General features: G+C 40.9%; 1 protein-coding gene across 1 annotated transcript in view; it reads right to left on the bottom strand.

Annotated features, from left to right (window-relative positions):
- The window catches only part of palld (palladin, cytoskeletal associated protein), a 98,234-nt gene that overhangs the window by 34,411 nt on the left and 35,831 nt on the right, over nucleotides 1-27,992 (bottom strand). The window contains exons 3-11 of the mRNA XM_047374962.1: nucleotides 11,177-11,352; nucleotides 10,622-10,688; nucleotides 10,031-10,148; nucleotides 9,866-9,928; nucleotides 5,852-5,993; nucleotides 5,732-5,755; nucleotides 5,275-5,394; nucleotides 2,376-2,871; nucleotides 22-57 (exon numbers count right to left, since the gene is read on the bottom strand). Of these exons, the coding sequence (XP_047230918.1) occupies nucleotides 22-57; nucleotides 2,376-2,871; nucleotides 5,275-5,394; nucleotides 5,732-5,755; nucleotides 5,852-5,993; nucleotides 9,866-9,928; nucleotides 10,031-10,148; nucleotides 10,622-10,688; nucleotides 11,177-11,352 (1,242 nt within the window). The remainder of the gene's footprint in view (nucleotides 1-21; nucleotides 58-2,375; nucleotides 2,872-5,274; nucleotides 5,395-5,731; nucleotides 5,756-5,851; nucleotides 5,994-9,865; nucleotides 9,929-10,030; nucleotides 10,149-10,621; nucleotides 10,689-11,176; nucleotides 11,353-27,992) is intronic.

Here is a 27,992-nt window from a genome sequence, read left to right as displayed (position 1 = left end):
TAGTTACAACAAAATAATTACCTGGAGTATTCAGTCTTCTCCTCAATATTGTCAGCTCTGGAAGCACAGAGTTATCAAGTCATAACTTTTCAGTACATGTATGCAATAGCACCCATAAGCAGCAATTCAGAGCACATGCAGGGACAATAGACCGAACTGCAAGAGCTGAGCTTTATTGCAAGGTAATCAAAAGCAGCTGGGCTGTGGTTCAAATATATGATATAGGTACAAAATAAAAATATACATATATATTGACCTGGAAAAACGACGCATTGGAAATAAAGGTCAAAGTTCACCCTGAAACAACCACTGGCAACCATGAAAGTCTGAACTATGTTTTAAGAGGATCCACTGACATATTTTAGCTTTAAAAATGCCCAAAGTGAAATTTAAAGGAATAGTTTAGATGTTTTTGAAGTGCTGTTCTGAAATTATTAGTAGTAACAGTTGCCTTACCTGTGGCAGACAGATGTTAAATTGCAGTGAGTTTGTAGAAAACAGAATAATCTGTTTAAAAGGTGAAAGGCTAACAGCTAGCCCGTGCTATCTGATTTAAACCATTGAAAAATTTTCATATCCATGGATTACAACGCTATTTTAGCTGATAATAATAGGCGCTGTTTTCTCAGCTGAACACTGTCCTGTATAGGCTGTATCGATCCACCTGATCACCTGATCTTCAGTCTGCCTCAAGTCTGACATGAGGGGAATTAACTACTAGATTTCCCAACAGGCTGTCATTCATGACATCAAAGATGTTACTATGCTTTTCCAGGTGTCATTATTATTCGAAAATCATTTCAGTTGACTCATGATCAACTGATCAAGCAGAATGAAACAACTAAAATTCTCCCTCAAAATAACATCACTTAATTTTAATCAAGTTGATCCAGACTTGATACATTTGATAGGGCTCTCAATTGTTGTTGGTTCCATCTCTCTCTTAGTCCATCATGTACTCTTGGTCTCTCTACACACTGACTCAGCACTAGAGCACACAGAAGTCATCCAATCACAATGTTATCATTACCAATGCAAAGAAAAAAATTCTTTCAAATCTTATTGTTTACATTTTCAGGAACAGAAATTCATAACAAAGCCTTGATAGGACTATGAATCTCTGGAAGCGCTGTCTAGCTCTAGGTTGCTTTCAGGAAACAAGTTATGCATTCAGTTCAGTTCTTTAAGGAGAATTCTTTGACATGTACTGCCTTGCATCTATGTAAACAGTTTATCATAACAGCTTCATAATCTGACAGTCTCAGGCACAGAGTGTGATATGTGTGCACGTGTGTTCATCTGTGTATGCATAAGCATGTAAAAATTTCTCAGCTTCACTTAATACTACAACTGCTCAACGTATTTATTCACTCTTAAACTCTAAACTCTTTCACCCTATAAACTCATGGCGATATGAAATCTATTTAATACAGGAAGGCTAGCTATTATTAATTGTGACTTCACAGAACCTAACTTCAAGCAAATCTGAACCATTCCTTTAAAGGTTTTATCTTCTGGAGGTGTCTATCTGTATAGAACTGAACAGTGTTCATTAACTTGTTAGGATGGTACAAAATATACTAAAGTAAAACCCAAAACTTTCTCACAAACAGGTCAAAATCAACCCTGCAATCTCGTAAAAAGAATTGCTAAAAGGTACTTTAACAAATAACTTCCAACTAATCATAAGAATAAAATAACCAGTCTGTAACAATTCGAACATGTATCAGCGAGGCATTCGGAAAGCCTGAAGGATTAAAAGGCTAATCACATAATGGCTTATTCTGAATGTGGAGTTAGGTTACACACCATGCCCCTCTCCCTCATGTCTTTCCCTTACTCATTATTTTTTTCCTCAGAGCTCTACTTTATTCTTTCTATTAAAAATGAAAAGGAAAGGTAGTACGGTGAAGACAAGGCCTGTTCACTGCAGAAATTTAATTGAAAATAAACCCATTCACCGCTCTGTTCTTAGAAAGTTACAGTAATACCGTACCTCAGCCCTACAGAGATGTTGCTCAGGAATAAAAACACAATAGCTGTATCCTGGCGTGGGCATGCAGAGCGAGATCACATTGATACAATGGGAGCCATCCAGAAAAGGCGACAGAGATCTGTTACAGCCACAGACAGGCGGCAGCTGGCAGACTCCACCTGGCACACGTGATGCCACACTGACACAACATAAAGGTAATGCTTTTGATCTCCAAAGGTCTAGGATTTCCCCCTGTTATCCCCTTTGACAAAGAAGAGACACAACATCATACCCACCTCAGGAAGTCCTCCCTGTTTTCCCAGTCAGTATCTCAGTCCTGCTAACTAACCCCCACCCCACCCCCCGGGATGCAGACACATGGGGAATGACAGGTACTCACAGCTTTGGTTTTGGCTTGGTAGGCAGTGGAGGACCATCTTTCCCGGGGGATGGAGACAGCTTGCCAAGGGTCGAAGGAGAATCTGGTACAAAGGGGGCCTGAATTTGGGGTGTGACTTGGTTGTTTGTTGTTGGATCTGACTGTGGCAGAGGAGGAGGTGGGGGTGGGAGTGGGGTCTCTTTAGGCAAGCTTGGAGGTGATGGTGGATGTGGAGGTTGACCATTCTGTAGAGGATCCTGCCCTCTCTCCCTGTCCTTATCTTCTACCTCTGAGGTAATTTGCACCGGTGGGAGAAGTGACAGACTGGGCCAGATCTCCAGCTCTTTGACATGGAAAGCATCTAAGTCAGGCTGAGGCAGCATCTCAGGTGGCAGCTCCAGGAGGCTGATCTCTGTGGGTGGTGGAGAAGGAGGGGGAGGAGGAGGAGGAAAGGAGGTTGCACCCTCAAATCCTGAGCTATCGCCAGACATGCCATTACTGGATGAGTCCTCAGCTGCTGGAGGAAACAAACAGGGGGGGAAGTGGATTTTTTTGACATTTAGTTTTCCCTGGACTGGCACATACCTCACAGAGTGGAAATTCAACGCAAACACTGTATCACAGCTGGTCTGATCTGAAGCAACAGCTGGGTCCAGTCAGGCTGATGCAATTCCTGTTTATTCAGCCTTTCCCTCACACTGTGTGGTGAATCCTCCACTATACTAACAGTGCTGTCTGTGATAATATACAAAGAAATAGTTGTGTCTAGTTTAAATCTCTCCTTTTTCTGTACAAACTAAATATGATACACAAAGCAGGAGATTGACATCTGATAAAGATATGTCATGACAAAATAAATAAACCCAATGAGCAGGATCGCCAGGAAACGACTACTGTAGACTGGTGAATTTTAGTGTTATGACCATGACAATACTTTCATTCCTAAAGACAACTCAGATGACTGAATTTGACCTTATGTTTATTCTTCAATTAAAACCTTGTTTAACTGTGGGAAAATGTTCTTATTATACCTGTTATCAGCCTAATTAAATCAAGACAAATTAATGTTAATACAATTTTATGGGCTGCACGGTGGGGCAGTTGGTAGCACTGTTGCCTTGCAGCAAGAAGTTTCTGGGTTCGATTCCTGGCCGGGGGTCTTTCTGCATGGAGTTTGCATGTTCTCCCCGTGCATGCGTGGGTTCTCACCGGGTACTCCGGCTTCCTCCCACAGTCCAAAGACATGCCTGTTAGGTTAATTGGTAACTCTAAATTGACCTTAGGTGTATGAACGACTGTGTGCATGGTTGTTTGTGTGTTGCCCTGTGATGGACTGGCGACCTGTCCAGGGTGAACCCTGCCTCTCGCCCATAGACTGCTGGAAATAGGCACCAGCTTCCCTGCGACCCACTATGGAATAAGAGGTAGAAAATGACTGACTGACTGACAATTTAATTCTCTTTAAGAGAAGGGATCTTGACACCCAGGTGTGTTTGTGAGAACGCTGAAAATGTTGAACTTAAGGACATTTGGGGTTTTTGCCTGAGACACCTAAAGAAAGAACAGAACTTTGTGGTGATATTAAAATAATGCTCTTTTTGAAGTTGGACATTGGGAAACTGAAAGATATTCTGGAGAAACTTTAGCTTTAAAAATAAAAAAAATTATTGATTCTCCTTGAGGACATGATCTGGTTGTCTATGCACCATGCTGTGGTCAGGCTGTTACACTTACATCTGTTCACTCCTATGTTCATTTTACTAACCAACTATTTTAACTACAACAGCACTAACCTTGTCTTTTTATTATGTAAGTAAGTATGTTTTGTATACTGAAATTCAGTTTGTAGCAATACTTTTAAATTGGCCACAATTACAAAACAGTCTGAATGTGTTTCTGTTTGTATTTTAAAACGTATTTATATATCTGTCGACATTAGCTACAATTTTGCATGAGAGCTGCTTTATGGGTCATATTGAAGTGCTGAGTACATTTCATATAGTATACTACAATATGTAAATAAATATTAAAATACAGCATGTGATTATGTTGTTAATTTGCTGACTGACAAACAATGTCACCTACCAGCATTTAACAAATCAATGAAGAAGATGTTTCTCATAGGAAATGTAACCGAATGTGAGCCAGTTCATGTTGGAACATGCAAGTTCAGCTCTGAATCTTAAGATAATAAACTTTTTTTTTATTTGTTCATTTTGTTGGATTAGAAATATCTGCTGAATGATGGCAGGGTGTGAGCTCTATATGGTGTGGCGTAACGTTCGGGATTCTTCGTAGGTTAGGAAAGTTGTGACAAAGTTACAACTTTTTCAGTCAGGAAAACAAATGCAATTTGTGTTAGCTAAATTACGAGTAGCCTTTAGTTTAGCTTGCCAGCTAGAAAACCTCCCTGTGGGATCACTTCAGCTCTATGTTCTCTGTGTTTTACAGCTTCTGCTTGTTTCAGAAAAAGGTGTTTAATACTTTTCTAACATTTATGATTTAAATTTAAGACCAACGTGAATGGTAAAAACATAACATAATAGGCTACTCACTAAATAACCCAATTATATACTTGGTTAAGCTGTTCTTTTTAAACTCCACCTAAATTAACCTATAATCTATTAAAATCTGTTATGGCAGCTTGAAATGACTTAGTTTGAGAACATTACAGAGCTTAAAACCAGAAAATGAACCTGAAGTCAAAGGAAAGAGGTCTAAGTTTTTAAAGATTCTAGCTCAATCATTTTCTCTTGACTTTGTCTTGCAAGTTCATTCAATTTTGAACATTTCCAGAACGATCTAAATCTATAATAAAACAGACACCGTATCTCATGGTACATTTTTGGGGGTTTCAGGTGTTACTGTCTAGATTTTCCCCTATAAAGTTTGACCATTTCTTTCAGTGCCCTGGACGCACCTGGAGTCACAGTAAGCTGGGCCATGCTGTTGACAGAGCCGTAAGTGTTAGACGCCGTGCAGCAGAACAGACCCCCATCCTCTGGAAAGGCTTCTGCAATCACCAAGGTACAGATCTCCTCTGAAAGTAGCACACACAGATGATGATAATGATTGCTGTCTCAGGTAGACTGATGAGTCATTATTCAGAAACACAGAGAGTGTATAGAAGACAAAAAAGCAGACGGACGCACAGATGTTTGGGGATGTCTCTGTGACTCACACCCTGCTTTAACCGTGAAGTCATCCACATATGTAGGATCTATGTGATCTAGCATTTATCATTAGGTGGGACTCCCTCTGACTGAAACTCTGGATTTAGTCTCCAGACACAAGTTCCAGTCCATTACTTGCTTAACATTTGCAGAAACATGAATGTTCTATAGCTGACATTCATACAAGGACCTGAGGCAACATACCTGGCTCAGATGCAGATCGAGGCTCTGATATAATCAGTCAGCAGAGGAGAGGAGGGAAAAAATATTAGTCAACACGTGTTTGAAAGTTATTCAGCTTCATCAAGCTTGTGAGTGTCTCACTTTTTTGAAGAATCCGGAAATCAGGCGAGTCCAGAATTTCATTTCCCTGGCGGTACCACTTGACCTGGAGGGGAGGACTTCCACGGACCCTGCACTCCAGAACCACGGCCTGGCCCTCAGATGCCTGGACATCCTGCAGGAGCTACAAGGGAGGAGGAGTTGATGGGGCCGGAATGGAAGAGTGAAAAGGGAGAGGCAACAGGAAAAGGAAGCTGATGAGTGAAGGATGAAGAGCACATCTGAAGAGACTGAGAAGAATAATGAAAAAGATAAATCTGTTTGAGAGGAGGCACATGAAAAAGAGGGAGGATAAGGGTTAAATACTCACGTAAATTCTAAAAAAAAAAAAAAAGATGTAAGCACACTCAAAAAAAACTCCGGCTCCCCTCCTGTTGGACATTATAATGCATCTAGAATATTTTAAGAACCTTTTACTTTTTTCTCTTTTTTTTACATGTTCCAAAACAATATTCTTCACATTTTCCACAATGACACAGCACAGGCAGACAGACAGAAAGACTTTTCTTATCCCTTGATTAAGCTCTCAGGTCTTTTTGGGAATAAACTTGGGTGCTTGGCATGAATTTGCTTTGGAATCTTTGTTTCCAATTCGTCCTGACAGGAACAGCCAAGATTAAACAGATTAGGGAGGTCTTTTTAAGTCTCTCCAGAGGTGCTCTCGCTCAGGAGCTTTGTTTTAAAACTTTTTTTGATTCTCACTTGGAAAAAAACGATATGTTCTGCAGATTAAATGTTAGGTTGACATGCAAAGCCAGCAATGCATGTTGCATGATGTCTGTCCCTGTCTACAGTGAACAAGGGACAGAAAAGTCTAAACATAAACTGTGTTTAAACTGTAAAGGGAATTCAATGACAACTATTTGTTTCTAGTAAGAAACTCCTCACAGTGAATTTCTCTCAGTGTTGCAAGGTTAACATTATGCTCAGATGTATGCATCCCCATCTGCTCTCAAAGAATCAGGAAATACACTTGGATTCAGTCTCTAAACTTTGAAGATATGATCATTTATATGTAGTAATGGTTTAATAACTTCCAAATCACTTCCTAGACATGTTCTTTTAATCAAGTCAAACTGATTAGAGGTCCATTTTATCCATGACAGTTTTCCGAAGATTCAAGCCATTCTCTTGTTGAAATGTAAACTGTCCAGGCCTGGAGTCCAGGGCACTTGGAAAAATGATTCTACGTATGACTGACCTCATGATTTCTTTTGATTTTAGGGGTGTTACAATGTCTTTTATTGATAATACAGAAAATAAAATCTGAAGCAAGCGATCATAACAGTGAATGAGATAATTAGGCGAACATGGGGCCAAAGCTCAGGTAAAAAAAAAAAAAAAGGCCTTGCAACAGTATTCGTACCCCTTGAACTTTTTTACGTTTTGTCATGTTACAACCCATAACTTTAAAGCATTTGATTAAGATTTTATGTTATAGACCAACAGAGGACATAGAGTAATTGCGAAGTCTAAGGAAAAGGATACAAGTTTTACTAATATAAATATGAGAACTGTGATCTACATTTACATAAGCAACCCCACCCCGAGTCGATACTATCTGGAGCCCCTTTTTACTGCAATTCTGTTGATGTCACTACAACCTTTACACATCTAGAGACTGAGACTTGTACCTATTCTTCTTTGCAACGTAGCTCAACTCTGGTCAGATTTTCTGGAGAGCATCTGTAAAGGTCAGTTTCTAAGTCTTCTCAATTGGATTATAGTCAGGACTTTGACTAGGCCATTCTATCAAATGAATATATTTCAATTCTATTGTAGCTCTGGCTGTATGTTTTGGATCTTTGCACTACTAGAAAGTGAACCTCTTCCAGAAATTGCATTTTCGGCAGCCTCTAACAGCTTTAAAGACAGCCATCCAGTTCTGACATGGTACCTTGTCTCCGCTGAAAAAAAACGTCCTGATGGGATGATGCTGTGATGATGTGAGGTGTTAGTTTTGCAACACATTATCATTGGTGGCTAAATAAAAATGCATGCCACATTTTTCAGATTTTTATTTGTTAAAAGATTTTTTAAACATCAATTTCCTTCCACTTCACATTTGTGTGCTACATTGTCTTGTCTCTTACATAAAATCAACATAACATACATAGAATTTTGTGGTTTTAAAGTGACAAAATGTGATCAGGAAAAAATCAAGGAGTAGAGGTGCCTATACTTGTACTCATCATCTGTTGTGTCAGATGAATACTTAAATGTCCATCACAACCCAGTACCTGAGAACTTCAGATTCTATGTTTTCAGCATGGACACATTCAAAAAAAGGTTCACAGGAGAAATATGCCTCATGGATGAGCTGGGACTGGTGCTGACCAGAGGGGAACATCATGATTAAAGTCTGGCAGCGGTTTTAAAGGAGCTGGATGTGGGGATGAAGGAAAAACAAATGTCATTTACTAATGAAGTGGGAAATGATTTAGGGCCTGACAGGCTGAATGAAAGTGAAGGGGACCTGACCCTTGTGGGCTTGGCAGGGCTGTTTGAAGCTTTGCCTCAGCCCGTCTCAGTTCAGCTATCATAAGAACCACAGCCTGGGGGAGGAGGAGAGGGAGACATGCAGCTGGGGGAGAGCTGGCGAGTCTAAACCAGAGAGAAGCTCTCATAAAAGTCTTTGTTTTATTGGACCCCCACTGGTTGAAGCCACAGCATTCAAAACAGCTATTATGGGATGTCCGAGGACATTTATGTCTGCTTCTGCGGATGGATGTACATGTATGGATGGATGTATATGTATGCGTGCATGTATTTCCTGCATGATGTACCATATGCAAGCACAGATGACCATGGTTAAGATTATACTGTTGTCCGACAGTTTAATTTAAGAGAAATCCTAAAGTTTTATCATATTTTAAACAACAGTGGGTCTAACTTTGTGGCAACCGTTACATCACCAATCTATGATCTTCAGAATAATGTAAAATACCAGCTTTCTGACACTGTTCGGACTAAACGGAAGCAAAATCATCGATTTACATAAAAAAAGGCTTGTTAAATAATTTAGGCAAGAAAGGATTTAAAATAATCACATATACAGAGTCATGATGAAGTATTACTTACCCTTGAAATTTTACATTTTGTCATGTTGCAGCTACAAACTATATTGTATGTATTAGGATTTCATGTGATAGACCAACAGAAAATAGATTATTGTAAAGTGAAAGGAAAAAATCATACATGTTTTTCTCAATGTTTTACAAAAGAAGAGATGAAAATATGAATGAATGAATTAATGAATAAAGAAGGGTTAGGGTGTATGAACAGAACTCAGAGAACTCAGAGACCAGAAACTAGAAAAAAACTATCCCAAAACAGAAAAGAACATAATTTTACAAAGGAACGGCAAAAATAGAAAGAAGAGCACAGAGCACAGAGCAGAAAGGACCACACTCACTAAAACAAATAGGAACTAAGGACTACAACAAGAAACTAAGAACAGCAAGATTACAGCACAAAATCTAACCCGACATGGCCTTCGTCCTAAAATGACCAGCGGCGCAAGTAGAGCATTATTCAGAGAGCCGATCAAAATTCTGATTATGACTCAGGAGGAGCTGCAGAGATCCACAGCTCATGTGGGAGGAACTGTTGGTCGTGCACTCCAGAAATCTGGCCTTTATAAATGTGTGACCAGAAGAAAGCCAGAAGTACTGTTTGTTATTTGCCACAAGCTTGAGATATTTTGGAAAGAAGAATGGGGATGTTTTTTTTGGAGATGTGCAAACCATGTTGAGATATTCATCTAAAGATGTCCAGCTCTAATTGCGGCAAACGTTATTGACTAAGGGGTGCTGAATACAAATACATGCCACACTTTTCAGATTTTTATTTATAAAAAAACATGTTTCATTTTCTCTCTATAATTAGGTTTTTTGTGTTGGTCTTTTACACAAAATCCAAAAAGATTGTGGTCATAACAAAATCAGAAAAATGGTATGAACTGCAAGGTAGTGTACACTGTATGTATTCACTTACCTTTGTAAACAGAGGAGGGCCTGATGACTCACCACCATGCAGTGCGAACACTGGGCTCTGCATCTAGAAGGTAATACACGCATGAGAGAGGAACATGATTTTTATACCATTAAAATGTTTACAAGTATGGTTGGCTTAGCTGTCTTGTATGCTGTAAGAACTTACCCGCTGTGGAGGCTGAGACATGGACTGGACCAGAATTGAGTGATGAGGAAGTACCTCTGGGGTTTTGGGTGAGGACGAACGTATTGTCAAGGACATCGAAATAGTCTTTTTCTGTGCTCTGTAAGAAGGAAGAGGAAAGAATATTGGTGGGAAATGTAAACTGAAATCAAGCAAGAATCCCAGAAAGGCAGGCCATTTTATGCATAGGATGGTAATCAAAAATGTTTGGACTAATGCAATTCTGCTCAGCTGGACTGGACAAAATGCATTCTTATCAAGATGCATTGTTTTGGTCAAAAGACTTCTATGAAGTAGCTTGAGCTTGGAGAAATGGAGGAAATGCACACGAGAGGTTATAGTCAGAAGGTAAGTGTTAGAGACAGGCATGCCATGGTACTTCATATTAACCCTGTGGACCTTTCATTATATGGAACACATCCCATGTTCTAGGTCAGACTTATGACTGTTTAAAGGCCTGATTAAGGAGAAGCAGACTGCAGACTACTAGCTGCTGCAGGACTCATTTAACCCTTTTAGGGTTCAGCATTTACTGGGTCGTGAGGTCACAAGAGGCGGCGCAGAGACACGTACTGAGGCATGGTTTCTGATCTTGACTTTGATGCCGTTCCTTCTCCCTCCGAGTCTGATGATGAAGCCCCTGTGAGTGAATGAAAACATTATATAGAACCTTTAAATACACTGCAGAAAAATGTCTCTGCTGTTATAAAGGGCAACGAGGATGTAAGAAATTTGCTGAACTTTTGATATACAGTTTGTGGAAACAGTATTATTTCCTGTTGTTTTTGGTGCATCAGTCCTGTGGCACAAGAACTAATTTCTTGTTGCTGTGGAAGATCAGTGCCAACTGGCCACCAGAGAGTGTCCCATTTAATTTTTGATGACCACTTATTTTAAAACACAATTTTTGTAGCATGTTAAGGCCATCAGAGATGTATTTAACTATACTTTATGTGGCACAGTAGCTGTGAAATAGAAATAGTTTAAAGAAGAGGGAGAACATTTAAATGTATCTTAAATTTTGAAGACTGAATGTTTTCTTACTTTCATTGGAAAAGAACAATTTGATAATAATTCCACCTGTAACCGTTAATATTTGATATGGAAACAACTGCTTAAATGCCTGACCTTCAATATAAACCTCAGCTGAGGTATTATCTGCTCCGAGACTGTTGGAGGCCACGCAGGTGTAGCGTCCCGTGTCGTCCTCAAAGGCTTCAGTGATCACCAGAGTGTGCAAGTCTCCTTCCCTCCAGATTTGGATGTCAGGGGAGTTCTGCAGCTCGCGGCCTTCACAGAACCACCTGCAGGAAGGAGAACACGTGGTAGCCTTTAACATGTTTAACAATAACCAACATACTTTTGATTTATATAAAAAATATATTTCAAACATTTAATAAAAAAAAAACAAAAAAAAAACTGCAGTGGCTGGGTGATGAGGATTTTTGTATATGTAAATAACTTATTTTACAAACTGTAAGGTAGAGGATTGTAGCTCTGCTTTCAGTTTGAATATTGGCAAATATGAAAATCACATTTTTAAACAAATAATTCTACCAAACTGGTTCCTACTTTCTTGCCCCACATGTGATGGGTGTCTGCTAATCAACTTCACGTGAGAACCTACTCAGTCACACACACCTTCTGGGTATGTCTGAGTTTCCATATCTGCCAAAACATCAACCACCCTGAGGCACTAAAAAAATGCTAGGTTACAGGAAGCAGGAACACCCTTTCCCCTCTTTCCAATCAGAGTTCTGTGCGTCTGGGTAGGCACTCTCTACAACTCTCCCTGGGGAGCCAAGGAACATGCTTTGCTTCTTCTTGGACTTGAGGCACATAAGAGAGAGTCTATAACTCCAGCAGCTTCATTTGTCTCATCACTCTTTACAGGGTTATGATTAAAGCAGAGGTCCCCCAAGACAAAGCCACCACATCAAGTCCAAGATCAATCTGTAATGCTCCATTCAGCTATCACACGATGCTTCTAAAACCACATGTTGAAACTTTGATCCTTAGTAATGTCGTATCCTGTTTAAAAGCATTTTAGAAACATTAAAATATCCACTCTCCACTGGCACACCACTAAGAGCATTAGCGCTCCACAAAACTGGAAAGTGACATAAATCATCGTTCACCTCTCGACCTCTGAATGGACAGAGGGAGGAGCAGGAATTCCCAAAGCGCTGGAAAAACAGCTGTTCTGCACACCCAGAGCCATTACCCAAAGACATTCCTGCAGTCTTAGAGAGCTGCAAAAAAATTTCCAACAACAGGCAGCATGGCCATAATTTCTATTTTAACATCCTTATGTGTCAGTTGGACAGCATGCCGACTCTTCTTCCAGAAAGCTATCAGTCAGTTCAAGCGCCCAGACAATAGTTCATACTTGTTAATTTACGGATTATGTTTGTGCTGATTGATGTGGGCGTGGGAGCGGAAACTGTGACAGGGAAAGGTAATGAATGAGTGAATGGCAGATAGAGAAAGAGTAAGGTGAGCATGAGTCAGGAAAAGTTAGACATCAAAAATGATGCAGCCTGTTATTAGTGAGACAGATCAGACCAAGCGATTTATTATCATCATCATCATCATCAGGGACAGGTGGAGGTAGAGTGGCTTGCATAAGCATTCACAGCCAATGGACTTTTTCACAATTTTTCCCAATACAAAACACAAATTTCAGTGTATTTTATTGGGATTGTATGTGGTAGATCAAACCTACCACATACAAAAGTAGTGTATAAATGTGAATTGGAAGAAAAGGGATAAAATAAATAATCTAAAAAGTGTGGTGTTTTGGAACTTTCCCCTGAGTCAATACTTCGTATAAACCTGCCTTTGCTGCAATTTTTGGGGAAAGACTCCACCCTTTGCAGTGGAGTTAATTTGCAAAAGGACGTTTGACCATTCTTCTTTGCAGAATAGCTTAAATTCAGTCAAACTAGATGGAGGGCTTCTTTTAAAAACTATTTTTAAGTCTTATTACAGATTCTGGATTGGATTGCGGTCTTTGCTTTGACTAGGCCATTGTAACAGATGAATATACTTTGATCTAAAACCATTCCACTGCAGCTCTAGCTGTCTGTTCAGGGTCATTATTCTGTTGGAAGGTGAACTCCTGCCCCCAGTCTCAAGTCCTTAGCAGCCTCTAACAGCTTTTCTTCCAGGATTGTCCTGTATTTAGCTCCCTCCATCCTCTCATCAACTCTGGCCAGCTTCCCTGCTTCCTGCTGAAGGAGAACAGGATGCTCGCACCACCATGTTGCATGTTGGGGATGTTAGGCTTGTATGCTCAGGGTAATGTGCAGTGTTAGTTTTCTTTCACACATAGGGTTTTGCGCATGCCCATTTTGTTCTCATCTAATCAGAGCACTTCTTCTTTCCTATGTGGCTTGTGACAAACTGCAAAAATGACTCCTATGGCTTTCAGTAATGGCTTTTTTCTTTCCAATCTATCATAAAAGTCAGATTTGTTGAGAGCACAATCAATTTTTGTCTTGTCAACAGTTCTCCAATCTGAGCTATGAATTCCATTCAATTCAAAAATACTTTATTAATCCCAAAGGTAAATTAAATGTTGTTGTAGCTCATATTCTGAAGGTTTCTTCAAAGAGCCGTTGTAGATGCTGATGGCTGTGGGCAGGAAGGATCTCCTGTAGCGCTCCATCTTACAGCAGATCTGAAGAAGCCTCTGACTGAAGACAATCTGTTGTATACAACAGTCTCATGAGAAGGATGCTCGGGGTTCTCCATAATCATCTTTACTTTATGAAGTATCCTTTTTTGTAAAATGATCTCCAGAGGTTCCAGAGGAGTCCCCAGAACAGAGCCAGCCTTTTTTATCAGCTTGTTGAGCTTTTTTAAGTCCCTGGCTCTGATGCTGCTACCCCAGCAGATGATGGCAGAAGAGATCAAACTCTCCACAACAGACTTATAGAAGATATGTAGCATCTTGCATTGCTGTAGCTCCTCCAAAGTCACCATAGGCCTCTTGGCTGCTTCTCTGATTAAGGTGGTTTAGGCGGACGGCCATGTCTAGAAAAGTGTGCATTTCTGCCATATGTTTATTTTCTAAAGATGGATTGAACAGAGCTCTGTTAGATGTTCAAAGGTTGGGATATTGTTTTATAACCTGATCCTGCTTTAAACATCTCTACAATGTTCTCCCTGACCTGTCTGCTGTGTTCCTTGGTCTTCATGGTGCTGTTTATTCTCTAATGTTCTCTAACAAACCTCTGATGTCCACAGAGATGACATTTTACACAGGTTTACTAATTAGGTGTCTTTTAAAGACAATTGCTAGCACGAGATTTCACTAAGGGTTGTCGGAGTAAAGGTAGTTGGATAAAAATAAATGACACATTATCCATTTTATTTCCACTTCACAGTTATGCACCACTTTGTGTTGCTCCATTAAATAGACTCCCAATAAAACAAATTGGTGGTTATGTGATAAAATGGGAAAAAGTTCAAGGGGTGTAATTACTTTTGCAAGGCACCAAATGAAGACTGTTTTCGTTCAATGCTCTACATTTACTCTGCCATTACTTTTAACCTTTAGTATAATGTGCTTTCTGAGTCTTATTTGCTGACAAAATGAATCCTGGTTTGCATCACCTAACCAGTTTTTTAGATTATGCTTATGCCTTCAGACAGCTCAGAGTGCACCAACCACCTGGGATAGTCGCTGTTTGGTGCATAGGTAGCTGCCGTCATGTCTCACACATCATATAATGAGGTCTCGTGAATCTGAGACTGTACAGTGATATGAAAACAGTGTGTAACATGATACCATAGGATGACTCAAACCAAATTCTGCTTCCTAATTGGGAGCAGCCTGGGACTGACAGTGAAAACTATTTTTTTCCTACCAAACAATACCCCTTTGTGGTTTTTCAATCTATTTTCCAGAATTATAACCAGCTGGGGAAAAGTGAAAACAATGTGCTTTCGTGACTGCTGGAGCTTTACTCTTAAAAGCCAGGTTATTTAGGTTAATTAAACATTTCTACAGTCTGCAAGTTCCTTACAGCAATATTGAGAAATTGTCAACTATGGTCTTTGCAACAAACAACATGTAGGCTATTTAATATAAATCCTTTAAAATTGTGTTTTAGGTTGCACCAAAACAAGCAGGGTTTGATGTGACATACAAACCCCTAAGTAAAGTCTGATGGAGTTACTGAGGATAACAGGGTATTAAAAGCAGAGGGAGGTGGTTCCTCAGGCTGGTATGATTCTTTGCTCTGAATCAACCCAGACATAAAAACATACAGTGCAGGAGTCTGAAAACGTTTTCACATTTTAGAACCACAAACGTCAGTGTATTTTATACTGCAAAGTAGTGTAGAATTGTGACTAAAAAGGAAAATTGCATTTGTTTAAAAGATCTGAAAAGTGAAACCCCTTAAAAAAAAAAAAAAAATACTCTTAGACTCTCCTTTCACCCGTTTTTGTCACCGTCTTGGATAGCAGCTCCCTCATCAGACTAATCCCCTTCTGTTCATAGTCTTGGGCAACCACCGTGAACAGAAATCAATTTTCAGTTTTCTAACTAAGAACTGCCCAGTTGTTTTGGATCCTCCTTGGCCCAGGGAAATAATACCCACAAAAATTGGTCCGAATCTTGTACCGAGTCATAGAACTCCCACTGTTTGTCCACTTGTCTGTTTCATCCATTCCCCTTGATCCAGCAAAAACAGCATGATCAGTGTTTACAAGACAACACTGGTCACTGACCAGTGTTTTCCAAGCACTAGTCAATGACCAGTCTTCACAAAAAAAAAAAAAAAAAAAAACTTCAGTACTTTCTATACATTTTCATCTTTGTTTTTCCTCGATGATACCATTATCTTTTACAAAAGCCCTGAGAAACACTGATCCCATGTGAGACAGGTCCTTCAACGACTATTGGAAAATTGACTTTTCATTAAGGCTGAAAAGTGTGAAATCTACAAATCATCAATCACCTTGCTTGGCTATGTTTTTGGGGGTGGGCAGGTGAGAACAGATCCTGAGAAGACGGCCTTGTTAGAATCCTGGAAGAAAACTTGTTAGAGGCAGCAAAGAATTTGAGACTGAGAGGGAGGCTCACCTTATAGCAAGATAATAATCTTAAAGACATAGCCTGAGCTACAAAGGAATGGTTTAGATCAAAGTAATTTCATGTGTTACCAAGGCCCAGGCCCAAATACTGAAACCTAAGTTGTGGGATTCTGTGGCCAGACTTGAAAATTGCTGTTCACAGACACTCTCCCCCTAATCTCACTGAATTTAAGCTATTTTGCAAATAAGAATGGGGAAAAAAAACTTCTGTCACTAAATATGCAAAGCTGGTGGAGACATACTCCAAATGATTTGAAGCTTGCAGGCAAGAACCTTTCCGCAAAGTGATAATTTGGGTGGGCTGAATGTGGATGCACAACAGGTTTTTCAGATATTTGTGTACAAATAAATTGACATATTTATTTCATGGTTTTGACCCCTTTTGTGATGGTGTATGTGAAGTGTGGTTTTACTTTTATTCTCTCAGTTGTTTTCACTCTTACTTTGGCGCTGACACCAAGCTCTGTGGACTAAAAATGCAATGTACGTTTGAGGAGTGAAAGAATGGAAATGTTAAACTTTTGTTGCTCAAAAACAAGAAAGGCACTCATCGGCTCCTCTTACTGACAATATAGTGGGATAATCAAACTACTCTCAACAAAAACAGTAAAACTCTTGTTAATAAACCTCAATCATGTACAATTATGGATGATTACTGTGTTAACTCATTTAGACCCATACGGTAATCTTTATTTAATCCCCCTCTCTTTTTCTCTGGAATGTGCTGAACATGATAATAGACCTAAACAGCATGCTGCTGTTTCTCCAGTAAGGGGAACAAAGACTTTCTCAAGTCAGATGCAGAGCAGAAGGCACAAAAAGCAACTGGACCATCAGTAGACTCATTGTCAGGGGAAGCAGGGTGTGGTAGAAATTGCTCAGTCAATGCTCTGAGAAAAACAGACTGAAGGTAGACATTTCTTGGCAGAATGTAGCTTTGCCACGCACTTCCTCTCAACACAATGCCGTTATAAAACACAACTATTCAGAGCATGCATACAAATGATCTCAAAAGGCTTTATGAGTAACACCTCACATCCCACCCAAAGGCAGCCAGCCAATAAGGTGATTAACCATCCCACCATCAGCATCAAACAGCCTCTCACCAACCATCTGGACAATAACCCCATGCTGGAAAGTAATTAACACAACTCAGTTAGGGCCCGAGGGTAGATAAAGAAATCAGATAGAACTGTGTGCTCTCCAACAGAAAAGAGAATCTCGCAGGCCAAACCAAACCCTGTTGCCCTGACCTCAATAGTATATGCTGAGGGCCACGCTCTCCTCGTCTGACCCTGTTGTTATTTGCTGCTGTTGATGGAAACTTTTATGAAGCAAAGCTCAGTTTCACCACAAACCCAAGCGGGAGAAGGCAAGAACAGAGCAGAAAGGAAAAGGGAAGAAGGAGGTTTTAGTCACTATTATGACCATGACATTGATGAGGTAGTGACCAACTTGAGATCACCCTCCCCCCCACAAGATATTCAACATGTAATAGGAGGTAATCTTTCTGAAACAAATTTGTCCTGTCTTTTTGGTTGGCCCACAGTGGGGAGTTTAATGTCTGTGGACCACAGAACCAGACCAAGGTTGAAATGGACAACAAGAGCGTCATGAAGGCTGTCTTTATCCATAATTACAAACTACAAAAGTGAAACTGGCTAGACTTTATAGCAGGCTGGGTTGGTTTTGCCTAGTTTATGCGAACAGCAAAGTGAAAGGCTATTGGGTTTTCTGTTTCCTATGAATGCTGACTAAGTTTATAGAAACGCAACTTTAAAAACACACAAATGCAGACAAAAACAGCTTCCAAAATCAAAAAAGCCCCCAGTTTTATTCATACAGTGATGGTTTCTCAACAATATCCAATAAGATAGTATATGGATCATTGAGTTCAACATGACAAACAGCACGTTATTTATCATAAAAATATTAGGTATTCCTTAAAGTATAAGGTATTGTAGGATCAGTCTAGACAATCACACTTGTGTCAGGAAGGCCATCTGGTGTAAAACTGTTGCTACATCTACCATGAAAGTCAAGGACATGATTACTATATTGGTCGAGGTCCAGGTTAACATCGACCGCCACTGGTGCTGGTGACTGACAGGGTACTGGTGGAAACTGGGCTACCGGTGGTCAACAAAGAAGAGGAAGAAGTTGAGGAAGATGTGCCGTAGACAGTGAGAAAGGAAGAAAGGCGAGAGTTTTGGACTGAGAGTTGGGATTTTGAATCCTGGGACATTTGACAGGAAAAGCTAGAGAGTTGGCTGAAATGATGCAGAGGAGAAAGGTGGACAAACTGTGTGATCAGGAGACCAGGTTAGGCAGCAACACTAGAAGCTTAGGAGCAGGGTTTGGGCTGTTGTACCATAGGGTGGCTGGGAAGAGAAATGGTGTAGGAGTTATCCTGAAGGAGGAGTTTGTCAGGAATATTCAGGAGATGAAAAGAGTTTCAGATAGGATGAGAAGTCTGAAGCTAAAACTTGAAGGTGTGATGTTCAGTGTTGTTAGTGGTTATGCCCCACAGGAAAGATGTAAGTTAGAGGAGAAGGAGAAATTCCTTATGGAAGGAAAGTTGATTGGTAGTTGAATGAAGAAGTACAGGAGTGTTTATGGAGAAAGATCAGTTAAAAAGAAGTGGGACACTGAGGACTGACGAGAGTTGCCTGCAGTTTAAGGAGACGTGGCTTAAAGTGAAGGTAGAGGTAGCTAAGGCCAAACAAAGGGCATACAGTGACTTGTATCATAGGTTGGACAGTAAGAAAGGAGAGAAGGATTTATACAGGCTGGCGAGGCAGAAAGACAGATTGGGAGGATGTTTGGGAGGGTAGGGCAATTAAGGATCAAGATGGAAATGTACTGACAGGTAAAACAAGTGTGATAGGAAGATGGAAGGAGTACTTTGAAGAGTTGATAAATGAGGAAAATGAGAGAGAACAAAAAACAGAAGAAGTGAATCAGGCAGTAGCAAAGATCAGTAAGGATGAAGTAACGAAGGCATTGAAAGGGATAATGAGTGGAAAGACAGTTGATCCTGATGATATACTTGTGGAAAATTGGGGTGTATTCACACTTGCCACTTTGGTCCGCTTCAAATGGACCAGAGTTTGTGTGCCCCGTTGGTTGTGCTGGTGTGAATACACTCAAGCGAATCCTGGTCCGGACCAAACAACCGGACCTAGACCCACTTTTTGAGGTGGTCTCGGTCCGCTTCCAAACGGACTCTGGTGCGGTTCGCTTATGGTCTGAATACAAACTGGCCCCGATCCGAACCAACTACAAAAAGCGTACATCTCTTTGGACATAAAAAGCCACCGTAGCCGGTAGCAAAGGTGTGTGTTGTAAGGTAATCATACCTGATAAACTGTTTGTTGCTTACCAACCCTACTGGCGTGTTGTGGGACAAGGCACGTAGAGAACATCGGCGTTCAGCACGCATTCTCCGATGGGGTTCCAAGATTATTAATGGAACGTCTCAAAGTCTGTGTTGAATGAGCTGCTCTTCACTCTCACAATAATTTTGCAGCTGTAATAACGGCACAAATATGCAGAAAAGAGATGCTGCACGCAGCACGTCTACAGCTGTTTTCCTAAATTTCTGGGTCTATGCTCTGTCCCGCCCCCGTCATTTCTGTCCAATGGGAGCAATGATTGTCACTTGCGTGGCTTTGTTTACAAGTAATAGTTCACTTGCAAAAAGTACAATGTGAAAACAAACAATGAAAAAAATAAAGTCCGCTTTTGGTCCGGACCAAACAAGCGGACCAAAGGACTTTCCTGGTGTGAATACACCCTTGGACGGGTCAAGAGGAGGCAGCCATAGAGTTTTTGTCTAGGCTGTGCAATGAGATCTTAGAGAGTGAGAAGATGCCTGAGAAACGGAGAAGTGTGCTGGAACAAATTTTCACATACAAATGAGATGTGCAGAGTTGTGGCAACTACGGAGGAATAAAGTTGATCTGTCATGCAATGAAATTATGGGAAAGAGTAGTGGAAGCTAGACTGAAGTCAGAAGTGAGCATATGTGAGCAGCAGTATGGTTTCATGCCAAGAATAAGTACTACAGATGCAATATTTGCTTTGAGGATGTTGATAGAGAAGTACAGGGAGAAGCTCACAGGGAGCTGAATTGTTGCAGTTTGTTGGAGCTGCATTTTTGTAGATCTAGAGAAGGCATATAACAGAGTGCCCATAGAGGAGCTGTGGTATTGTATGAGGACGTCTGGAGTTGCAGAGATGTACAGTATATTAAAGTGATGCAGGATGTGTATGGGAGCTGTAGAGGATGGTGAGGTGTGCTGTAGGTACAGGGGTTGGACAATGAAACAAACACCTGGTTTTAGACCACAATAATTTATTAGTATGGTGTAGGGCCTCCTTTTGCGGCCAATACAGTGTCAATTCATCTTGGGAATGACATATACAAGTCCTGCACAGTGGTCAGAGGGATTTTAAGCCATTCTTCTTGCAGGATAGTGGAGGAAAACGTTTCCTGACTCGCTCCTCCAAAACACCCCAAAGTGGCTCAATAATATTTAGATCTGGAGGCTGTGCAGGACATGGGAGATGTTCAACTTCACTTTCATGTTCATCAAACCAATCTTTCACCAGTCTTGCTGTGTGTATTGGTGCATTGTCATCCTGATACACGCCACCACCTTCAGGATACAATGTTTGAACCATTGGATGCACATGGTCCTCAAGAATGGTTCGGTAGTCCTTGGCAGTGACGCACCCATCTAGCACAAGTATTGGGCCAAGGGAATGCCATGATATGGCAGCCCAAACCATCATTGATCCACCCCCATGCTTCACTCTGGGCATGCAACAGTCTGGGTGGTATGCTTCTTTGGGGCTTCTCCACACTGTAACTCTCCCGGATGTGGGGAAAACAGTAAAGGTGGACTCATCAGAGAACAATACATGTTTCACATTGTCCACAGCCCAAGATTTGCGCTCCTTGCACCATTGAAACCAACGTTTGGCATTGGCATGAGTGACCAAAGTTTGGCTATAGCAGCCCGGCCGTGTATATTGACCCTGTGGAGCTCCCGACGGACAGTTCTGGTGGAAACAGGAGAGTTGAGGTGCACATTTAATTCTGCCGTGATTTGGGCAGCCGTGGTTTTATGTTTTTTGGATACAATCCGGGTTAGCACCCGAACATCCCTTTCAGACAGCTTCCTCTTGCGTCCACAGTTAATCCTGTTGGATGTGGTTCGTCCTTCTTGGTGGTATGCTGACATTACCCTGGATACCGTGGCTCTTGATACATCACAAATACTTGCTGTCTTGGTCACAGATGCGCCAGCAAGATGTGCACCAACAATTTGTCCTTTTGAACTCTGGTATGTCACCCATAATGTTGTGTGCATTTCAATATTTTGAGCAAAATTGTTCTCTTACCCTGCTAATTGAACCTTCACACTCTGCTCTTACTGGTGCAATGTGCAATCAATGAAGACTGGCTACCAGGCTGGTCCAATTTAGCCATGAAACCTCCCACACTAAAATGACAGGTGTTTTGGTTTCATTGTCCAACCCCTGTATGACAGAGGAGTTCAAGGTGGAAATGGCACTCCATCAGAAAGCCCCTTTTGTTTGCTGTTGATGGACAGGTTGACAGATGAGGTCAGACACTGAATCTCCAAAGACTAATATTTGCAGATGGCATTGATATCTGTGGTGATAGGAGGGAACCGGTGGAGGAAAATCTAGAAAGATGTAGATTTAGTTTGGAAAGAGAAGAGAAAAGTGTGAGGTGTGTTGTGTGATTAAAGAGTATCAGCAAGAATGAAAGGAAAGGTGCACAAGATGGTGATGAGACCAGTGATGTTGATTGATTTAGAGACAGTGGCGCCGAGGAAGAGACAAGAAGCAGAGCTGAAGGTAGCAGATATGAAGATGTTGAGTTTCTCTTTAGGAGTGATGAGGATGGATGGGATCAGGAATGTGTACATCACGGGGACATCTCATGTTAGATGTGTTGGAGATAAAACTAGTGAGGCTAGACTGAGATAGTGTGGACATGTAAAAAGGAGGGATAATGTGTACATCTGTAGAAGAATGCTGAGGCTAGACCTGCCGGATAGGAGGAATAGAGGAAGACCAAATAGAAGATTTATGGATGGAGTGAAAAAGGACATTAAAGGCAGGTGGTGCAGGAGAAGAAGATGCAGAAGAAGGGGTTAAATGGAGACAGATGACTCGCTGTGGCGACTCGTGAAAGGGAAAAGCCGAAAGAAAAAGAAGTCCAACATAGCTTGGACATACTGTTTTTAAGTGTTTGTAAAGACGCAATTCCTGGCTTTTATATAAACCCTTCTTCTATGATTAAATGACAGTGACGAGTTCGAATCCCGGCCTGGGGTCTTTCTGCATGGAGTTTGCATAGCCAAACTCCATGCAGAAAGCGGTTCTCTCCAGATACTCCAGCTTCTTCCTACAGTTCAAAAACATGACAGGTTAATTGTTCTCTGGTATGCATAGTTGTTTGCACTGTGTGTCTCCGTGTTGCCCTATGATAAACTGCTGACCTGTCTAGGTTGTACTGTGCCTTGTAATTCAGTGATGAAATGCTTGCTTAACTCATGTTTGTGACAGTCTTTTGTAAAATATCTGATAACTACGGTGGCCCTGAAGTGCAAACCACATCAACAAGTTACTAAACACAACTAAACACAATTATAAAACAACAACATTTCAAAAAACACAACATTAACCTACTGAAAAAGGTAGGTACCAGTGGAAGACATGAGACATCGCTGGTGGACGGACCGCAGTTCTTGTTCCGCCCATATCTAGGATGCATTGATGCATCCTTCTGCAGACTTGGGTTAGCTAGGCTTCCCATAATGCACTCGCCAGCAGCAGTCAATGGAGAAGGTGAGAGCAGACATTTATCGTTTTTATACCACTATTATTTTCTGACAAAAAGTAGTTTTAAGGTGAGAAAGTCGACCTCAAAACTTCATCCATGCAGTCAGTTTACAAAGCCTGAGCCTAGTTTGAAATGTGCTTATTTTAAAAGATTTCTACTTATGTATTTGATATTTGTCAAATTAACATTTTTTCTTGATTTTACTATCCGTTATAAATATGACAATACTCACATTCCCCATTAGAATAGTACCATTTATTGAAACTCCAGGAAAGATATAGCTGAGACATCACTAAATACACTCTGTTCCTCTGTTTACCTCAGACCTCCAGTGCTTTGCACAGTAATGCTGTTTTTACCATTTGACTTTTTTGCAGAATTTATGCATTTACAGTTTAATAAAGATGCAAAAGAACCTTTAAGTTGTCCATAATTTATTCACATAGGGCAACCTAGGTACACTGCTTTCTGCTTAACACAAGTTTCACAAAGCTGTTAGGGTTTACACTTTAAAAACAATACTGGGACATATATTGGTCAGATCACAGCACACTGTCACAATTTTGTCCAGTAAAACCACGTCCTCACCTTCACACGGCAGCACCATGCTCAGTGGTATGTTACCCCGCAGCAAGGTGTGTAAACATGACATCTATGGTATTTGTGAACGTGGTGGATACAGTTGATCGGTCGATGCAGAACAGGTGTGCCATATGCTGGATGGGCTGATTCAGCCTCAGGTGCATTAGAGTCAAGAGGAGCATCTGGAAGGGTGAAAGTTTTCGGCCAGTCTGTGGTAAACAGGGAAGGGTCTGAGACAGCACACCCATTTCAATGCAAATCACAGAGTGACTGGCTGAGGTCAGTCTGCGGTTAGTGGGGAAAACCCCTTCCAGCCGCCCGCTGAGCCTGCTGCCACTGCGGCCTGTCTGCTGCTCCGAAAATACCAGAGCACATTTCAAACTAGACTCACTCTTGGTAAACTGACTGCATGGATGAGGTTTTGAGGTCGACTTTCTCGCCTTAAAACTACTTTTTGTCAGTAAATAATAGTGGTATAAAAACGATAAATGTCTGCACTCACCTTGCATTATGGCAATCCTAGCTTACCCAAGACTGCAGAAGGATGCATCGATGCATCCTAGATATAGGCGGAACAAGAACTGCGGTCCGTCCAACAGCAATGTCTCATGTCTTCCACTGGTACCTACCTTTTCCGGTAGGTTAATGTCGTAGCGTTTTTTGAAATTTTTTATTTTTTTGAAATGTCGCAACATTTATTGAAATTTTGTATTTTTTTGAAATGTCGCAACATTTATTGAAATTTTGTATTTTTTTGAAATGTCGCAACATTTATTGAAATTTTGTATTTTTTTGAAATGTCGCTGCGTTTTTGGGGAAATGTCGCTGCGTTTTTGGGGAAATGTCGCTGCGTGTTTGGGGAAATCTCGCTGCGTTTTTGGGGAAATCTCGCTGCGTTTTTGGGGAAATCTCGCTGCGTTTTTGGGGAAATCTCGCTGCGTTTTTGGGGAAATCTCGCTGCGTTTTTGGGGAAATGTCGCTGCGTTTTTGGGGAAATGTCGCTGCGTTTTTGGGGAAATGTCGCTGCGTTTTTGGGGAAATGTCGCTGCGTTTTTGGGGAAATGTCGCTGCGTTTTTGGGGAAATGTCGCTGCGTTTTTGGGGAAATCTCGCTGCGTTTTTGGGGAAATGTCGCTGCGTTTTTGGGGAAATGTCGCTGCGTTTTTGGGGAAATGTCGCTGCGTTTTTGGGGAAATCTCGCTGCGTTTTTGGGGAAATCTCGCTGCGTTTTTGGGGAAATCTCGCTGCGTTTTTGGGGAAATCTCGCTGCGTTTTTGGGGAAATCTCGCTGCGTTTTTGGGGAAATCTCGCTGCGTTTTTGGGGAAATGTCGCTGCGTTTTTGGGGAAATCTCGCTGCGTTTTTGGGGAAATCTCGCTGCGTTTTTGGGGAAATCTCGCTGCGTTTTTGGGGAAATCTCGCTGCGTTTTTGGGGAAATCTCGCTGCGTTTTTGGGGAAATCTCGCTGCGTTTTTGGGGAAATCTCGCTGCGTTTTTGGGGAAATGTCGCTGCGTTTTTGGGGAAATGTCGCTGCGTTTTTGGGGAAATCTCGCTGCGTTTTTGGGGAAATGTCGCTGCGTTTTTGGGGAAATCTCGCTGCGTTTTTGGGGAAATCTCGCTGCGTTTTTGGGGAAATCTCGCTGCGTTTTTGGGGAAATCTCGCTGCGTTTTTGGGGAAATCTCGCTGCGTTTTTTTGGAAATCTCGCTGCGTTTTTTCGGAAATCTCGCTGCGTTTTTTCGGAAATGTTGCTGCGTTTTTTTTTTAAATGTTTTTGTGTTTCATAATTTGTAGTTGTGTTTAGTAACTTGTTGATGTGGTTTACACTTCAGGGCCACTGTAGATAACCACTATATTAATCTACAATCTTTAAGCAAGTGTTTGCTTAAAGGCAGATTTAAGCAAGTTTTTAGGTTATAGTTTAGTTGGCTACTAGCACTGATAAAACCTCAACAACAGGGTTACTTTGTACTCAAAATATGGACATTGTACCTCAATGAAAGCAAAAATGGAAAACATGTTTTGTTTCTCAATTATAGAGCAGTTGTTAAAGAGAAAACCATATATTATCCCAGTTCAGAATGAATGCTGCAATCTAGAAGTAAACATTTACATTTCAAATTCAACATTGAGCTCAGTTTAAAGGGTTCTGCTTATCAGAGCCATAAAAATTAAAAACAGAAATGCCTTAGTTAAAGATTATCTTAAAAAAACAAGCACAGATTCTGTGATGATGGAGTCTGGTCAATGGGATCGTATGCATGATGGGTCAAAGCTGACTGGGATGATTCAGACAACAGACAGCTGCTAATGACAGTTGAATCTCAGACCGGAAGCAACCAGAATATAAAACACTATAAAGAATTTTAGCTCAGTCCATTAGAACCATAGCAAGAACCTCAGTTAGAAAATCAACAAGAGCAACTATATGAAACTATACTAAGGTTATCAGGAATACCTCCCTTTCTGAAAATGAATGCTATCCACATATATAGCCGTGAAAGGTGATGAATCGGTCTCTGGTCGAGTTGTGTGTGAGAGTGTGTGTGTGCATGTTGATGTGCATGAGAGACAAAGGCTAAAATAGTGCCAGATTAGTGCAGCAGCTGAGCTACAATTGGATACCCCTCCACACTCAAACTCACACAAATGCGCAGAAATGCATGTGAGCTCAACATATGTCAAAAACAAAATCAGGTGACAGAATTACATTTTTTCTGCAGAAACAAATATGAGCTACTGATGCAATATATGAATACAATACTTAATACACACAGTCAGGTCAAGTTTTAGGTGGTAACAAACATTTTCCTTCGGATTAATATCGAAATTTCACCACATTTTCCTCACATTCAGTAGTTGTTTTTAATTATGGTGATTTATTTTACTATATTAAATGAAAGCAATTCCAGCTTGGCTTTTACTCTTACATCTTCAACCCTAATGATTGCCCAAACTGTAACTTACCTCTGCTGCCCTGTTTCTTACCTCCCAGAGAGGTAAACCAAAATCAGTAAAAACTCTTCTGAAACTGGGTTGTACACAGAGCCTCTTCTCCTGGCTGCATGACCCTCACTGAGCCACACAGTCTCACACATATACACACATTTCTCAGGCTGAGCAGAGGGCTGAGAGGGAGGGAGCTCCTCAGAGCAGCCAAATTCCACACAAAACACAGGAGTAGAAAGAAAAATACATTTAAGAATCATTAAAGAGACAAAACATTTTTCACAGCTGCCCACAACGAATTCATTCATGTAATTTCAGTGGTTTGCCAAAACGTCTGTAAGCTTCTCTCTTGTAGCAAAGATACATCTGGCTCATGCAAGTCAAACTATCTGCAATTTTAAACTCATCAAAGATGGGAGCAGGTAAACATCCACTAACTTCATACATTTTGCAGGCGGCGAACCTTTAAATAACTTTTCTGGTTGTGCACTCAAGAATCTCTTTCCCAAACAAACTGAGAACAAAAAAATCTAGCTTTTCTGCAGTGAGACAAATCCTGGCCACAGTCCGCTGACCATCAAAGGTGCCACAGCAGGACTTGGCTGGAGCCAGTCAACACTGTCATGATGAAAACCTCTGCAGCTCTAATCTCCAACTGCAGCAAGAAGGCTTTTAAGTTAATAAAAAATGACAGTGCTTCAGTTTGCACAATGTTGTGACTAAATAGTAGAAAACATGAAATACACTGACCCAAACCTAATTATTTCCTTGTGCCAGAACTAGAAGTAGGCAACTGGAAAAGCCTAATTTGGCCTGTACAAAAATAGCCTAAGTTAGAGTCTAATGCACCACTTTGTGTTGGCAGCACCTGGCTTGAACAAGACAGATGGCTGTCATGTCTTTTACGCAAAATAAGACAGCGGCGATTACATTTAAAAATCAGCCCAGTCAGCAGGCAAAGATCGCCCATTTGTGGTTTGTTCAGAGCTGAAGAGCTTCTGGCTGATGCTGAGTGAGAGGGTGTGGTGTGCTTTAGTCTCTGCAGGAGTTTTCGCCACTCGGGCTTTACTGCATGCAGAACCTATGAAATTTTGGTCACTTACAGCCCTCCACTGGGAGGTGGCAGGTGGGATTCTTTGTGTTGTCATTACTTAGATATTCAACTCTCTTCGTGTCTGTTCAAATTGGTGACATGAGAACAAACATCTAACAACATCCAGTTCCTGTGGCAAACTAATTCTCTTGTTCGACGACAGCTTGCTCCTATTTGTTCTGAAAGCAACATGAGAAACACAACACTTCCATCCGACTAGAAAACCTTGGCTAGAGTTTTACAAAGCATGCATGCTCTCATTAAACACTGAATAACTGAAAGTAGCTCTCTCACACACACTTTGTTTTTGTGCTCCATGTATTAAAAGATG

This window comes from Girardinichthys multiradiatus, chromosome 9 (assembly GCF_021462225.1).
Source record: "Girardinichthys multiradiatus isolate DD_20200921_A chromosome 9, DD_fGirMul_XY1, whole genome shotgun sequence".
Taxonomy (NCBI): Eukaryota; Metazoa; Chordata; class Actinopteri; order Cyprinodontiformes; family Goodeidae; genus Girardinichthys; species Girardinichthys multiradiatus.
The sequence above is the reverse complement of the archived record's forward strand: the minus strand, read 5'-3'. Positions and strand labels throughout refer to the sequence as shown.